Here is an 18,411-nt window from a genome sequence, read left to right as displayed (position 1 = left end):
CTTCTTTGTTGCTTCAAATGTGAACATTTGCAAAATATTTATCAGGAAAGCTTCTATTCATATTCCTTTTAGGTGAAATGTTACTTCTAAAGAGTGGCTTTTCCTGATCCCTCAATCCATATAAAGTCCCTATTGAATTCTGTATATGAATACTCTCATACTCCTGCATATTATATATCATAATTTGTAATTATGTATTGATACAGATTATTATATTATGATAAACTAAATTAAAAACTCCACAAGGGCATAAATTGCACCAGTTTTTTTCAGTATAGAATACTGACATCTAGAAGAGTGCCTGGTTTATAGTAGATGTTTCTTGTGTATTTTTCGAATAAAATTAATGAAATATTTACTTTTGTAATTGATAAAGTAAGTTCCAAAATATTTGGTGCTTTGTTTTTCTCTCACTTTTGAGATAACACTGGTCAGGTACTTTCTTCTTCCTGGCATTTTTCTTCAAAGTACATTTGAAAACTTTCTGGGGATACAGTTCATTCAATAAAAATTTCTTGACATTTCTGTTTCAAATTCCATATTGTGAAGTCTCTCCCTCGTGACTAGGGTTCTCTTTTGTAAAATCTCAATGAACTGAACATTCACAAAATGTAAAATATAAATTGTTAATGAGCATAAGAGAAAAATTAACATCATTCTTTTATAACTGTCTTATATTAAAGATTCATTACATATTCACATTGATTTTTCTCTATTTAACCTGAAATAAGAAGTCTTTTAACAAAATAATGTTATAAAATGTTAACTATTTCTTTACAGTTTTATCTTTAAAAGAGGCATAAAACACTAAATTAATGCCTAGAGAACCAGCATTACAATTTTGACAGCTTTATTTATTAAATATGAATTTAAAATGTTAACATTTGATTGTTAAATAAGTGATATATAGAGTTATTAATACATATTGTAGAACTTTCACATGCCAAAGACCAAATACATTGATCATGAAGATTTTAAAGAGTAAAGTTTCTCACTAAAAATAAGGCAGCACAGACAGTATCAAAATCAGATAGAAAGTTCTAAAAAGACTTAAAGGCATCCTTCCCACAAAGAATACTCTTTTGGAATCACTGATGAAGAGTAACACAGATTGAAGGACTAGCAAAGGGTATATCTATAATAGCAAACCTATCCAACAAAGCATGTAGCAGAATAATGCACTTGACTCCCTCTCTGTGTCCAGGAATATTCTGACATTGTAACCTATCTGTTTACGTACAAAACAGTAGTAGTTTTATCCTGCTATTACAATAGTCGGTCAATGCAGTCAGTTGCAGAAACAAACATTCTTTCCCCACTGCAGGGCTGACAAAAGCAAGCCCCTCATGAAATCAATGACGCAATCTTTAGGCAGTTTTGCGGTAGCCTCAGTGAAACACAGCTTATACTTACCCCTGAAACAGTCTCCAAGGTAGCTTCCTGTCATAGGCAGGTTAACACTGTGGAATGAATGTACTGCCTCAGATCCTTACCTGTTTTACAATTTTGCTAAATTGAAAGTCAAGAGTGGAGCAGTTTCTCAAAAAGTTAAACATAGAGTTACCATATTGTCCAGCAATTCCCTTCTCAGGTATTTACCCAAGAGAATAGAAAACGTATGTCCACAAACAAATTAACTTGTTCACTAGTATTTATAGTTGCATTATTCATAATAACCAAAAAGAAAAGACAACCTAAATGTTCATCAAATGATGAATGAACACAATGGGATATCCCCTTGAAATGGATTATTATTCAACAATCAAAAGGGTTGAAGTACTGGTACACAATACAACATGAACTGACCTCAAAAGAAGCCAGACATGAAAAGCCACATATTGTACGGTTCCATTTACATGAAATATTCTAATAGGCCAATTTGTAGAGATGGAAAGCAAATTATCTTGCCAGAAACTGAAGGGAAGGAGAGCTAGAGAATGCCTGATAAAGGATATAGGTTTTCATTTTGGGGTGATGACAACGTTCTGAAATTAGAAAGTGTTGATAATTGGCCAACTTTGTGAGTTTTCTACAACTCACTGAATTTTGCATTGTAAAAGGGTGAATTGTATGGTGTGTGACATATTTCAATAATAAAAATTGTATGAGAGGAAGAAGAGTGGAGGCAAGGCTTCAAATTAGAAGGAAATTAAAATTGTTTCTGTGAAAGATGAGAAGGGCCTGAACTACTATGGGGTGGAGGGGCTGGGTTAGATAGATGTTGAAAGGATTGAGATGTATTTTAAAACAAATATTTCTAGTTGATGTATTGCTATTAATTAGGAATTCCAATTCTTACTATTTATACTTTCAAATTGTTTTCAAGCTTACTATACCATTTTTCCTTCCAGTAGACTATACATTCCGTTAAGAATTAGTCACCAATTGTTTCCTTTGCTGTTTCTTCTGACTGTAATACCTTCAAGCCTATCTCTTAGTATTTTAAGACATAAATTAAATTCAAACTTCTTGAAATATTCCTTTAATATAGACCTCCCCTTCTTCCATCTAGAGGAGACCTCTTCTTTCTCTGCCCTCTCAGATTTTCTCAGGTACCTATCATCTGGGCGGAAGAAATTTTCCTCTACCTTTTCAGGTTCTTCTGACTGGTCTAAGAATTAAAATTGACATGAGACAGATGTCAATTTGTCAGGAAAAAAAAAACAGGAAAAAAAATCAGACAACAGTTTAACAACACGTAGACATGGGAGAGACCCAGAAAAATGGTAAACCAAAATGGCCAAAACCCTCACCTTAAATACTATCTTCAGCTAAAGACAAAACAGGATATTGGGGGTAGTGATCTGGGACTTCAAAAGGGAAGAAAGCAATTCCCATGGAGATGGAAAACCAAATGTTTGGTAAATAACTGTTTGCTGGGTCATGCAGAGCCAATGGGACAGTGTGGACTCAGCTCTCTAGACCCTGCAGAATTTCCCCCACCACCAGGCTAGAATAAAAACTAGCCTATATTCTTTGCCAATATCTCTGGTGATAACTCTGATCTGGGAACAGGCCCTCTATCTAAATTGTTTTGGGCAGTTAGAAGGAAGGTCAAAGTTTCTTCTTGAAACTTTCGGGCCTTGATTGTTACAGTTCGAATAATCCACATGGCAGAGAGACATTTTGGGGTGACAAGTTTTGCTTCCCTACACTATGTCATGTCACTACCTCCCTTGAATTTAAGAATGTATGCACTTGGCTTAACCCAACCACATATTATAAACATGTTGGAGCAGAGACTAAACAGACAGAGACATTTTTAAACACCTTCATTCTTAACTCAACAGGACATTCTGGATACATATTTTGAAATTTTATATTGATAAGTAAAGCTGGAGGCAATGAAGAATATTTTCTTCTCTTTATAGTCTATGTTCTTAATATACTGCAGCAGCATACGACGGATCCTCATTTTTTTGTGGGTTCTGCATTTACAAATCACTTGCTTGCTAAAGTTCATTTGTAACCTCTAGCATACTCAGGGTGCGTCAGTGGTTACCTGAGGTCAAGTGTAGTTTCAAAACACTGGAGCCACCCAGTGGCCACCTTCCCAGCAGAGGCCAAATAAGGAGGAGCTCCCCCTTCTTGTTGTAGCTGGGATGCTGTAAACAACTGTACTTTTCACGGTCTATTTAGTATACCACGTTTTTCTCATTTTGTGGGTTTTGTTGGTGATTCGCTGCTTAAAATGACCCCCAAGCATAGTGTGAAGAGCTGGTGTTCTTAAGAAGGCTGTTATGGATCACATGGAAACATATGTTAGACAAACTTCATTCATGCGTGAGTTATAGTGCTGTTGGTTGTGAGTTCAGGTTATATGAATTGACATTATATATTATATAAGCCATCATTAAACAGAAATACACATTTTAAAAGGTTATATAACAGACAGGAAAAAAAAAAAAAGTTGTATATTTATTGGTCTATGAAAATGTGACCAGAAGCTGGGAGGAGCCTAACTTTATTTCTCCTGTGAGCAATGGTTCAATATTTGCTAATTCAGTGTTAGTGGTGACTTTATAAATATACTACAGTGAATAACAATAATTGTCAGTATAAATAATAGATTTGGGGAGACAGTTATCTCTGTGGGTCTCTTATGTTTTTGTACATCTTCTATGCAGAGGTACTGACTTCCTTTTATTCCAGACTTTCTCTTCAAGGATGTTTGTATAACAAACAGCCTTGGAAGACAGAAATAAGGTCTCTTATCTGACCAAAGGGTATGTGTACTTACTGCCAGATGTGGGTTGTCTAAACTCAATTTTCCTTTCTTTAACATAACTACTATTTCTGCAGTCATCCATCTGGACCCATCTGTGTCACCCCGTGAGACTTGGGGGCATTTCTGATGCAGATTCTGTTAGCTATGTCTTGTGAGTAAAGTCTATTGGGTCTGGCCCGAGAGGTGCACGTCTTCTGCCAGCGTCCATAAAACTGTGACAGATCAGTTTTTTTTGCTTGAAAATTGGGTAGAATCTCAAACTTTTCCTAGTTCTTGACAAAAGTGGCAAACATTATTATACACACACACACAAACACACACAGACACTACATCTCCTTTTAGCTAAAAATCAGAATATGACACAGTGTCTAATGCTTGAATATAAATCATACATTACATCTTCCTTATATATTTCTTCCATTTTTATTTAAATATCACTTAATCACCTCTCTTTGTTTGAATTCAGTTTACTTTTTTTTAAAAAAAATTAATCAGCTCTTTTGAATTATGCTCTGGAGCAGCCTCTTCCAGTTTTGGAGAGCAAATTGGGCATATCTCTAGCCACCTCTGCATTTAGTGACATCACACTGGTAGCTTGAAATCAGCCATGGTGGTAGTAGTTACTGGAAACACTGCAAATCAGAGAGGTTTTGTTTTGTTCGTTTTGTTTTTTGTCTTTCCAGAGAGCTGTTTTAAGGGCATACCATTGTTACTTTTCCTTGAAATATACTACAAATTTAGAAGAAAAACAAAACTTCAAACTTTAATTAGGTAAATTTTATTTACATGTATTTAGTTTTATGAATTTTGAATAATAAATTGTGCATTTTTAAATTTTCAGTCCTCTTTGAAGACGGCAACTGTTTTTCGGAAAAAAAACCCATTTCATTCAAAATTCACATAATCAAATAAATGTGACATTTAAATAATTGAAATTTCTTATGAATTTTTATGTTTGTAGCATTTAACTTCTGAAGCTTTATAGTTTAAAACTATATTATGTGATATCCTGTGTATTTGTATTTGAAAAATATATATATATAATACTCACTGCAGACAGCAAATCTTGTTTTTTTTTCCTTGTATGTAACAAAGTCTACTTGCATTTCTTTTTTTGCTTCTTTATATTTTCCTTTAATACTTTATAAAGTACAAAAAAAAGTTTAAATGCCATTATTCAATAAATTATCTTTACTTTAAAAACACTAGAAACTCACTACATCATTTTAGTAAAGAAACTTTAATAAATCCTTTAAAATTTACATAAAAAGGATAAAATGTGTAACAGAATGAATTCTAAAACATTTGCCAATTATATTTTCTGAATGTTTTTCATCTTATGCAGTTACTTAGCATATTTAATGCAAAGAATATGTTATTTTATATCCTAGAAGCAGATGTATATTTTTGAAAATGAAAATATAACTTATATTAATACCAGTAGTGAGCCAGTCATTTGAGAAAGAATGCCTTATTATGCTTAAAGCAGATAAAGTCACTTTCTTTCATAAAGTCAATGCCTTTGGAAGGTGGCCAAGAGTATGACAGCTCTAGAAATGAATATTTGAACCTCTGACAGACTCCATAGTGTCTCAATTCGCTAAATAGAACTTCCTGCCCTGAAATGTTTGAACTAGGAGACATTGATACCTAAAGATAGCTCGTATGTAGATGTATGCTCACTAAAGTTTAGAATAACTGACAAAACAGAAGAGATTAGTTGTTCCACTGAACACAGGTACTTTATAATTAGGCACAAGAGATGACTATAGTTCTAAACCTTAGACTCCCAAAATAAGATGGACCAACATTCAAATTGCCTTTGACTTGTTAAAGGAAAAATGTCCTTCCCAAGATGAAAGATGAAAGAAAGTTCTCATCTATAATATCAGTGGACACTGCTTTAAAAAATTGATTTTCAAACACAGTCTTTATTCAGAGTATCATGTCAACTAATATAAAATTAACTTATTAGGTCCTATAGAAGAGATTATTGACTTTTTAATTATTGACATTTTAAACTTTTTCTTTACAAATTCATTTCTTTACAAATTCATTTGGAGGTATGTTTATTCAGGAGATTCTTTCCAGAAAGGTAAATACATTCCAGCTGGTACAGATGCATCACTGAATGTATGTTCTCTCACTGCCGAGTCCCTCTAGATTATGGCTTCATTTCCTGTCTTGCTTCCCTTATCAGTAAAGCCCTGTGGACTGCTGCAATAAAACGTCTTCACAAAAATGGCTAATCTCTAATTGAGACTGATTTCTTGCATTAGTCTAAAAGTTTGAGCAGAAAATAAATGATAGCTGTGAAAGGCTTTTTTAATTCTGTAATCTAGAAAATGCAAGATTAGTGAAGCATGAGGGTTAACTTATCCTAAAAAGGGTCACTGATTCATTTTTATTTCTTATATACTTGCTTTTAGAGGTAATACAGTGTTCTCAATAAATAATAAAGTTAATAATTTAGTAAGAACCCGCCATTTGCACTAGGAGAAAAAATCCAATTCATTCCAGAGTGAAGCCACATTTAGGAAAGGTCAGCTCAGAAGACAGGTAAAGCACCTTCCTCATTCCTTGGTTCTTATACTGAATTAGTCTGCTGCCTCCAAGGCAGTATATAAAATGCTACTGGGCCAGTTTTCTTCAATATCTTTCTATTTGTGCTAATAATTTCAACTTTTATCTGTATTCTAATACATGCTATCACTGGTGCATCTCTCTTTCTCCTTCTGGAGTTGCAGTCATAGCAATTCTTGGTCATGTCATAAATACGTTTGCCTAGCCCACTCACATATTGCTGACATTTTAAAAATTCATATATAAATGATTATTTAAATGTTTAGTATAAGTATATTCTGTTATAATAGTTAATATTTTTTTAGTCGCAAATAGCCAAAAACTACTTCAAAGAGGCTAAAGCATTTTATAGAAATTATAAGACTTTCTTTCTAGACATAGAAGTGGGGCATGCATCAGACACTGGAACATAGAACAGGAGAGTCAACGGGAATACAGAATTCTGACTCATTTCCTGTACCTCTATCTCTCATTTTCTCTGTCCTTATTTCCTTTCTTTCATTCTTTCTATCCTCCGTTTCTTCTCCTTATGAAACAGTCCTCTAAACATAAGGTTCTAATGTATTAAGAATGTATGATCAAGAACAAAATTTTAACTGAGATAGTGTAAAATTGGAGACAAATTTTAAGCCAAAAACCTATAGGAATATATATTACTTCATATAAACATTAAAACAAGTTATTTTCTTAATCACAGAAAATTTCATTTAGAAACAGTTATTTCTTTTCAGTTATTTCTTTTGCAGAAGTCATATTTTTGTTGATTTTATGTAATGTATAAAACTGACATCTAAAAGTTCTACTTTATCACTCATCAATTCTGTTTCTTAATGTCTAAAAATCAGAAATTGCCTAGTGTAGGTCAGTTGACTAGAGTAATGATGGAATGTGTGCTTTTCTCGTAATAAAAGCATGGTTTTGATATCTTCATGGACCTTTTAGCTCCTGATACAATACCAAAAAAAGATAATGCTATATTTCTTTATCATGGGGGACATTAAACTAAGAAAATTTGCATGGGCCCACACTATAAAGTAAAACTTAAAATTAAAACATTTTTATAAATTAGATTAGTACATTTTTTATATGTAACATATTAGAAAACCTGTTTTATATTAGCCATCTAACATATTATAGGAAACAAAATATCCAGTTGTAAGTAATTAGCACTTTCATTTGGATACAGCTTGAAAAATGCATAATATTCTTTTCTCATAATGAGCTAAATCTTAGACATTTTCATGAGTGCCACCAATGTGGCAAGTTTTCATGAGAAAGTCAATGATCTGAAGTGTCAATTCTCTAAAAATATGGCTAAAACAAAATAACACGTCAGCCAGCCATTGATTAATATAAATCATTTAAAAGAACAGAAGAAATAAGTACATGACAGTTAAATTCTAAATTAGCAAAAATGTTCCTTCCTGATTTATATATATATATATATATATATATTTTTTTTTTTTTTTTTTTCACAGTCCATGTCTTTTATTTTCTTTACACCCATCATGCCATGAATTCATAGGGAATGGGCTCCAACAGTTCAGGCTCCTTCCCACTGGTTCTCACGAAGTGTGCTTCTCTGGGGGGAGCGGGCTGGCGCTTCAGCTGAACCCAAGTACCTTTCTCTTTGGCTTCCTTCTTTTTCTGATCATTTTCCTTCACCCGTTTCAGGAAGCTATCTCGGCTCTTAGAGTGCTTAATATGCTCGATACGCACATTAATTCTCTTGGCAAGAATCTTGCCCTTAACTTGTTTGTTTACAATGATGCCAACAGCATGCTGGGTAACATTGTAGACTCTCCCAGTTTTGCCATGGTAACATTTGTGGGGCATTCCTTTTTGAACAGTGCCCATTCCCTTGATATCTACAATATCACCTTTCTTGTAGATTCGCATGTATGTGGCCAAAGGAACAACTCCATGTTTTCTAAAAGGCCTAGAGAACATGTAGCGGGTGCCCCTCCTCTTTCCCTTTGTGTTGGTCATTTTGGCGAATTACTGGAAGATGGCGGTTCCGGCCGAAAAGCTATTTTTAACTATTGTTAATTTTCATATAGAATTTCTCTCTTTGTTACATTTATTGAGAAGTGCCTAAGCTTAAAACTAAAGTTATAAAAGTTAAAAAAAAACAACAGTTTATTTTCTCATTAAAACCCTAAAAATATTTTCTTTGTATTCCAATGAAAGTATTTCACATAGGAGGTTAAGGAATCGATAGTGCATCTACAGTGGAATATGTTCCTGGTAAGTGATTGAAAATTGGAAAACCAAAAGCCAAAGTGAAATCCAACACATATTTTTAATAAAGGCACTGTTTTTATGCAAACCCTATCACTCAGGATCTTACTGTGTTCTCACTGATACACACAAATAGCCAACAGGTAAATGGTGATCAAACACAACTTTCTTATTGGGCCAGGCAATTGTGCAATAAATGGGAATTATTAAAGCTAAAGTGGGCAATACAGTATGCTGTCTTTCTAACCACAGCTGATTGAAAACAACTAAGTAGCTCTACAGAAGGGACAACATCCTTCATGGCCCTGCAAAAAGTGAGTCCTGCCAGATTTGCTTCTTGCAAGTATGAGTCCCAGACATTTAGGTAAAGAGATAACTGAGGAAGGCAAAAAAGACTCTGAAATGCATAAACAATTTCATTTAACACAGTACCATACCCACTGGGAAACGTGTGAATGTTTGTTGGACATGATGACTCAGGATTTTGCTCATCACATTGGCTTTTTCCTTAAGGAGCAGTCAGGCTCAGAAGGAGTTGCAAGTCCCTCCCCAGCACTTTCATAGAAAGCGGAATGCCTGTACATCCCACCTCTATAAGTGGAGTCAAAGAATCCCTTTTACACACATTTTTAAAAATTCCTATAAGCTATCCTTAACTCTTACTTTTTTTTCATAAAATATAGTGCCTTAATTACTACATATGACTCTGTATAGAGAGAAACTATTATCTTAAGTACAATCCCCCCTGCCAAAAACAAAAAAAACCTGTTAGAAGAAGAGAAACTTTTACAGACCTGCCTAGAAGGCACTGATATGTCTACTGGAAAGCACAATCATTAGAGTTGTTGCCTTTTGCTGCAGTTAATCCTAGAACTTGAGGTGTGCTGCTGTTGCCATCAGTGAGTGTCCTCATCATGACATTTTCCTCTTGGTGGCAGTTACTGACTGTGAAAGTGGTGGTAGGATTATGGATCTGGCAGCAAAAGTAGCAGCAACACTCTTGGCAACCTGGTTGTGCACCCTTGTGTTTAATTCTTTGTTTTGTTTTATATTTTGAATCAACCCTGTAAGGTCAAAGTAGCACTCATTTTCAACCTTCTAGATTATTCCGAAAGTCAATTTCTAGAATAAAATTCCTTTGTACTTTGTTTAGTTAAAATAAATCAATAAAAATGAGCACCCAGCATAGTTACAGGAGATAACTATTGATAAACTGGGAACCTAATGTTGATTATGTGATCTGCTTGGATGTGAAGTTTTGATAATCTAATCAGAATTAGAAAATGGGACACTAAATGGGACACTAGGATCCCATGGAATGTGTGGTGATGCACTTTTAGGTGTGCTGCTGGAACCTATTACTGAATAAGATGTAAGACTGCCAAAAGCCTCCTAGCTTTCAATCAACAGTAGATGAGGTTCTCTAGTTGGTCTCTGCTGCAGGGCAAGGAGCATTGCAACTTTGCCTTTGTGACTGCTGGGATTATCTTCCCACGGATCAAGATAATATATGGGGAATGTGTCAGCACCAATAGGAGAAAAGCAGTGCACGCACCTAGGTTTTTGGAGCAAATCGATATACACTTCAGACAACAATTCCCACAGAAATAGATCTTGGCTTGCTAACGAGACCTAACAGAGTTTGAATACTTGAACTTGGGACATTCAATGACTATGGCTACTAAAATATTTGTCATAAATTGGGTGTTATCTCATTTACCTGTTCATAATTTTTCTGGGGCAGCAACACTTATCAAGTGAAAGTTGGAAAAGTGAAGATCAACATCAACAGGCTCTGAATGAATAAATAATTGTATGAGCGGGTGACTCATCTCCCAATGTATCTCCTCTTGGCTGAACCGCCACCTTTTCCTCTACTCGCATGAATGGCCTGTGGGTTATTCACCATATCCAGAGTATTGAATAGCAAAACATTTAGCCTGACTTAAAGGTAATTCTGCATGCTATATTGACACTAGGCAGTAATGGGCTATAGATTGTGGTGCAAGGCAGGGTGGCCAAGGCCCTGAGAATGAGCTTCTATGCCTGATATGCCATCCATATAATAATAGTGGATATTCAGTTACGTTGGACTGTGTCCATAATGGTGTATATGACAATTTACCTTCCCCGAAATAAACACTTATCCTGGGGATGGATTTACTCTCTGCCCACTGTACCTTTGTCAGTAGTACCATTCATGAAATTCCAGAATATCTTCTTAATTACCATCACATGCCATACAATCTTGTTTCTGAACAATAAACTCATTTTACAGAAAAGGAAACCAGACAATGGGATGATCTCATGGGATTATTTGATTTTATCATGCTTCTCATGGTAAAGTAGCAACAAGTCTTCAAATGAATGGATGGACTCTGGAAGACTCAGGGAGCCAGCTGGGGGTTAAACCTTGCAACTTTGAGATGCTATACCATGAAATTTGGTATATGCATTGATATAATAAGCATTGCTTAGTGCTGTTTCTCCCATTTCCAGAATATACAGGTCCAGAAACTATAGAGTAAAAGTGGGAGTGTTATCTCCCGTAACTACAAACTTGCAAAATCTTTACTTTCATCCTCTTCATCTTTAGCCTCTGCTAATTTATACTCAATTTCTAAAGGAGAAATGTCTCTACTTGGGGACTTATCCACATTTCCAATAAACTGGACATTTCCAGACTACAACCTGGCCATTTTTGGGCTTCTTGAAACCCAGAACACACAAGAAATTAAAAAATATATGTATTGTGTGAACTGGATGATGATTATAAAAGGAAAAAAGGGATGCTGCAACACAATGTTGGCAAAAAGGTATATGTGTGCACTGACCCTCGGGACAGTTGTCACAGTGATAGGACTGGAACAACATAGGACTGGAGGAAGGACATGGTGGTTCAGATATTTCAGGAAAAAGGTCGGTGTCATACCTTAGTAAAGAACCTCATCCAGAGGAGGTGCTGAATATGAGCAAAGAAGACATGAAATGGATAATGAGAATGAAAAATACAGCTATAATACATGCAAAGTGATAATAACAAAACTAAAAATAATCAAATTATGAATCATAGTAGATGACTTTAACACACCTCTATTTCAACAGCCAAAGAACAAGTATATGAAAATCAGTCTATAGTTGATATGCATTAATAAATTAACAAATTGACATACATGAAACATTATACTCAACAATTGCAGAGTACATGTTCTTTTCAAGAACACATGCAATATTTATAAAATTCCAGGTCATACATCATCTCAAACAATTTCAAAAAGATTGAAATTTTTGAGCATATTCTCTGACCATAGTAACATTAACATTGAATAAATAATAAAAAATAAAACTAGAATAATGCCAACAATTTGAAAATTAACACACTTCTAAACAACCCAGTGTTTGAGAGAAGATTATACTAGAAAAAAGAAAATATTTTAACTGAGAGGTAAGGAAGATTTGATATATCAAGTCTTGTCAGATATAGTTAAAGCAATGTTTAGGAAAAAAATGTGTAGCCTTAAATGAACATATTAAAAGGAAGACTGACTAAATTTCAATGATTTAAGCTTCCATCATTACAAGCAAGAAAATGAAAAGCAAATCAAACCTAAGGATGTTAAAGAAGAAATATAATAAGGATAACAGAATAATCCAATGATATGGAGAACATGTGCAATAAAGAAAGCCAAATTTAAATGTTGCTATTTTGAAAGATTAACAACTAGATGCTGGGGAAAAAAAAGAGAAAAAACACAAATAACCATTATTAGACAAGAATACATCAATATAGACCATACAGGCATCAAAAGTGTTAGTGAGAGAATACTGTAAAACTGTATTAAACCAGTAAATTTGATATGTTGTATAAAATAAACCAATGCTTAAAATTATACATGTCTTCATATTCATATTCATCGGTTCTTTCCTTGGTTGTGTCAAGTCTACTGCTGAGCTTACGGAAAGCATTCAAGTCTACTGCTGAGCTTACAGAAAGCATTCTTCTTTTTTGTCACTGTGTTCTTATTTTGAAAAATTATTTTCTTAAATTCTTTCTTAAACTTTCCATCTCTCTCTTTGCATCACTTATCTACTCTTGCACACTGTCTACATTTTCCATCAGAGCCCTGAATTACAGTAATCATAGCTGTTTAAACTTCTCTAATAATTCTAACATCTTTGTCATGTCTGAGTGTTTCTGATAATTTGTGCTTTCAAACTGTGTGTTTTGTTTTTATTTATTTATTTATTTTTTCTTTTTGTGACATTATAATTTTTGTTGTAAGGTAGACATGTTGTATTGACTACAAGGAATTAAGGTAAATATGCTTTTGGTGTGAGGATTTATATTAATCTGGATGGGAGTTCAACTGTGTTTAATGTTTTTATCTCTGCTCTTGACTTTGGACTTCTCATAATTACTTTTCCTTAGAAGATGGCTGTCTTGAAACTCAGCTATAAACCATTGTTCTTATACTGGTGCCCTGTTGGTGTGGGGGAAATGTTGGAGGGAATGGAGCAGTCTATAATCTTCCAATTAAATTTTATAACTGACAATATATTATACTAAATAAACCACATTATTATTATTATTTTGTTGGAAAAAGATGCACAAAATTTAACCATTAAAATAGGGCAGTTTTCAAAACTCACATGTTTCTCTAGCCTAGACAAGCACCATTGAATTTTTGAAAAGAAGTGCTCATGGTAGTCGGGAAGAATCAGGCAAGACTTTCCAGTTTTACAGGATTTGAAGGATGAACTAATGTAAAAAAGTAAAAGGAGGGTATTCTGCATGGTCTGGAAAGGAAATGTGTAAGGAATATTGGTTGAACTGTATCTAGTGGGTTCATCTTGGTATACAGGACTCATAAAGGAGAAAACGTAAATGCTCTTTAAAAATATGACATTGGCCAGTTGGTGGGAGGTTCAAACACAGGTTAAAGAAATCACACTCTATTTTTCAGGAAGTACTTATCTTTGAAAATATTTGGGTAAGTGAGTGCCAACATGAAAGGTGTGTGTAAAGCAAAATGAACATGTTTGCTTCAAAAGATGTGTTTCTTTGATATTTTCAGACAAGAATACTGGCCTCAGGAAAATCTCATCATGGCAATCGATCTGAAAATGTTAACACATGAAATCTCCCTCAGAAATTTTTAGTTTGCTGTTTGACACACAGGCCTGTTCTTCCTCTCTGTAAGCTTTGCATTTTAGTTTTTTGGTTAAAAATACATGACCAGCTGTTCCACATTTTCTTTCACAGACCTCTACTTTGATATACCATCTAGTGGGGTCCCCAGATTTTTTTCTTGTCCCAAATTTTATTATTCTGATTGCTTAAAGCTTTTACATTCTCCCACACAAGAACTGCCTTGGTTTCATTCCTCCTCCCATTGTATTGCTCAAGTCCCATAACTAATTCCTGTTTCCTTCTCTCTACATTCATTAAGGACTCCCCACTCCAGATCTTTTCCGTAATTATAAGGCAGCATAGTGGACAAACTATTTTCTGACTCCGTGATTGTATCACATTGTTTCTTTAGCTTTCCAGGAACTGCGGTGTGATTATATCTTAAAGGCAATTTCACAAAAATTTCAGTAAGTTTTATTACATTTCTCTCCTTGACCATCTAACACTATATTGGTAGGTAAAAAGTACAGTTGGCTGGAGGTTTACAATCGGAAAAATATGTGACTTCTAATTGGAGAAATATCTATGTATCTATTATTATTATTCTATCACCAACCCAAGAGCACATAGTGGAGTAAACTCTTTGGTAATATACTGTTTAGAAATTTCTATATTTTTAGACACTAAAAGAATAGAAAAACAAACAAAACAAAACAACAACAAAACACTTCCTTTTTGTGAGGACTTACATACAGCATAAAATTGGTATTTAAACAGATACATTGTTTGTGAAATAGTAGGTTTTAATTAAAGCTTCCTAGTAAGTAATGTCACAGCACAGTTTAAAAATTTGTCTTCCAAGGTTAAATTAACTTGTTTTATAAACCTTGCATGATTTCTGCAATACTAATTAAAGTTTAATGAAGTAACATCATCAAAATATGACCAATGTTCTCATTTTAAAAACAACTTACAGAAGTTCCATTTCATGAATGGCATTAGCAAATTATTGTCTGTAGAATTAACGTAGTATATACGCATTAGGACTTAATGAGAAATATTTACATGAGATTTAAACATTGCTTTTTGTTAAAATCATATTTAAATTCCGAATCAATTTGGACTATGGCTGTTATCTATTTTTTCCCTAAAAATAGCTGCAATAAGAGAACAGTTTTTTCGATCTCCTAGGGAATCAGTTTACATCCACTTATATAAAATACTGAATTCTGTGCAAAGATCCAATCATTACTCACCTACTCTGCTTGAGGGGAAGGAAGCTGCATTAAGCTAGCTGACTCCAGATTCGAAAACACTGAGCTATAATTTTAAAATTGAAAAAAAAAAAAAGATAAATGACCCATGATTCTGGAATAAAATATAAAGCATCTAATCTTTTAAGTGTTACTAGTAGAGTTTGTTTCTTTTTTCATTATGTTTTTGTCCACCAAAATATCAAGAATAACCTCATTGCTCAAAAAAAACCTACTCTCCCACAGTTAGTAAATGTTGCCATTATTATTTCCTTCCAAGATACTCACGTTTTCTTTAAAAGCTTGATAAATTGTATCTATCTTTTAAAAAAGAAAAAAAAAAATAAGCTGGTGTCAGTTTTTTTAGTTGTGATGAGCTTTAGTATAGTTCACTCTTGTGAGACTCATTTAAAGCAAGGGTCCCCAATCCCCGGGCCGAGGACCGGTGCTGGTCCTCGGCCTGTTAGGAACCAGGCTGCACAGCAGGAGGTGAGTGGCAGGCAAGCCAGCGAAGCTTCATCTGCTGCTGAACTCCCCACCACTAGCACTACTGCCTGAACGATCCCTCCACCCCCATGGAAAAACTGTCTCCACGAAACCAGTACCTGGTGCCAAAAAGGCTGGAAGTATTTAAGCTGGGAGTGATCACAATTCCATGTAACGTGTACATTTTTTTTTAAAGTTTTATTTTTATTTTTATTTTTTTATTTATTTATTTTTGGCTGTGTTGGGTCTTTGGTTCGTGCGAGGGCTTTCTCTAGTTGCGGCAAGCGGGGGCCACTCTTCATCGCGGTGCGGAGACCGCTCTTCATCGCGGTGCGCGGGCCTTTCACTATCACGGCCCCTCCCGTTGCGGGGCACAGGCTCCAGACGCGCAGGCTCAGTAGTTGTGGCTCACGGGCCTAGTTGCTCCGCGGCATGTGGGATCTTCCCAGACCAGGGCTCGAACCCGTGTCCCCTGCATTAGCAGGCAGATTCTCAACCACTGCGCCACCAGGGAAGCCCGTAACATGTACATTTAATAAAGTAAGGAAAATGTACCTGTGTGGCATGCAGATTTGCTATATAATTTGAAATGGAATCTTTCTGTTCCATATATGTATTAATTAGCTAAAGAAAAGAGAATCAGAAACATCTTTTCTAAAGTGTATCTCATGAAAAAGTTCCAAAAGTTGCTTTTCAAAACAAGGTTCATGGATCATTATCTTGAGAAATGTTATACTTCATTATCCTCTATGAGAGTCAGAGTCACTTTAGAACACATAAGACTTTGGAAAATGTTCTTTAGCTTTTTAACTATGAATTTTTCAAAATTTTTCACCATGAAATAAGTTTCACAAAATATCTCAAACATCTTAGGCACTGTTGCTCGCACGGAGATCTACTCTGTGGCCATAGTGTCTACTGAATGTGTAGTAATGTCAGGGTAGCAATAGAATTCCCTTATTCTACATATGAGAAAAAATAACTACCAAAAATTAAAATGGCTTGTTTGAGCTTAGACGCATAATCACCACAAAGATTCTGCTTCTGGTTCAAATTCCACTGCTAGTTCAGGAAAATGAGTTTTATATTACTTGTTTAAAATGATAGTGAAAATCACTCTACCTATTTTGCATTCATTTGCTCAACTAATTTGCTACTTTATAGATTATGTTATTAATGAGTACTTAGACATGATCCTTACACATTCTGTAGACATCTAACTTATTTTTAAACAACAAAAAAGCAAATATGTAAATTTAATATTGAAAGATAGAGATAACTTGATATAGACTTTTTACAAATCTTTGTTTAGCCTCAGAATGAACATGTTGGCATTCTCATGTTAAGTGTTTAACAAACATTGACTAGGTCACCAAATGGATATTTAACTCATTCTACCTTAATACATTATCATTTTGACTCAGTACTGCATACCTCAACCACCCAGAAATTCTTAAAACAAGGCTCATAACTTCAAAGCATGATTTTGTTTAGATTTCTGGATCCTATCTGGAGAGAGAATGCTCTGAAATTCAGTTTTATGCATTTTAATACAGGGATAATAATATCTCCCTTGCAGTTTGTAATGAAGCTTAAATCAAGTAATGTATGTGAAACACTAGGTTTATGCACCAGAAATGGTGTCTATTATCATAATAATGAAATTTCAGAACTAAAATACTTTTATTGCCACCTAATTCAGTCCTTTCATTTTACAGATGTGGAAACCATATTAAGAAGCCAGGGTGGTTAAGATTGCAAAGCAAATGCATGATTTGCTTTCCTGATTTTCAGTTCTTTGTGATTTCTGCGCGGTTGTGCCATTCGTTTGCTCATAGTTCTTAATCCTCCTTCCACATACCCTTTGAATCTCTATGGAAAACTCATGGAGATCAAATAAGAGAAAGATTTCGAATGATGGAATTGTAGATACAACAAGATATATATTTGGCTATCCCATAACTCTAAACATCTCAAAATTAAAAATTGTGTGAGCTATTCAAAAGTTCAGCAGTGCAAATATATAATTACTTTCTATAAACTGGAATAATCTTATTAAGCATTCTCCATTATCTTTCTACAACAACACACCCATGATACAAAGTCTTTTAAGGTAGTGATTTGTGTGTGTGTGTCGGGGTGGGGGAGGGAATGGGGAACAACGATGTTTGGGATAATGGAGGAAAGAAAGAGTATATACTTATTGCTCTATCAGGTTCAGAGGAGACGAAAGCATGCAGTTTTAATTAGTCATATGGGGCTTCTGCCTACTTTCCCTCTTGGATATGGTGATAGTTGTTTTGCTTTTTTATAATTAGGTCAAGGGAATCATTATATCAATGAACATGCATGATGCTAAGAAGAGAAAAAAAATTCTTAACTTATACTTTCTTTAGGTGACCCCTGCTAGTCTTTAAATAATTTTATAAATTAATTTAAATTTACCTATGGATATTTAGCTATACCACTTTGTATTATTTATTTTAGTG

General features: G+C 34.4%; 1 protein-coding gene across 1 annotated transcript; it reads right to left on the bottom strand.

The window, feature by feature from the left end:
* Window positions 1-8,280: 8,280 nt before the first annotated feature.
* On the bottom strand, window positions 8,281-8,834 carry LOC130705612 (60S ribosomal protein L21-like). The gene has a single exon (XM_057532985.1). The coding sequence runs from the start codon at window positions 8,798-8,800 to the stop codon at window positions 8,318-8,320; it is 483 nt and encodes a 160-aa protein (XP_057388968.1). The 5' UTR covers window positions 8,801-8,834; the 3' UTR covers window positions 8,281-8,317.
* Between the last annotated feature and the right edge of the window lie 9,577 nt (window positions 8,835-18,411).

Source organism: Balaenoptera acutorostrata, chromosome 18, assembly GCF_949987535.1.
Source record: "Balaenoptera acutorostrata chromosome 18, mBalAcu1.1, whole genome shotgun sequence".
Classification (NCBI taxonomy): domain Eukaryota; kingdom Metazoa; phylum Chordata; class Mammalia; order Artiodactyla; family Balaenopteridae; genus Balaenoptera; species Balaenoptera acutorostrata.
Note: the sequence above shows the minus strand (reverse complement) of the source record. Positions and strands in the feature narration are given on the sequence as shown.

Coding starts and splice junctions, on each gene's coding strand:
- LOC130705612 (XM_057532985.1), bottom strand. CDS start 8,800: ATGACCAACACAAAGGGAAAGAGGAGGGGCACCCGCTACATGTTCTCT.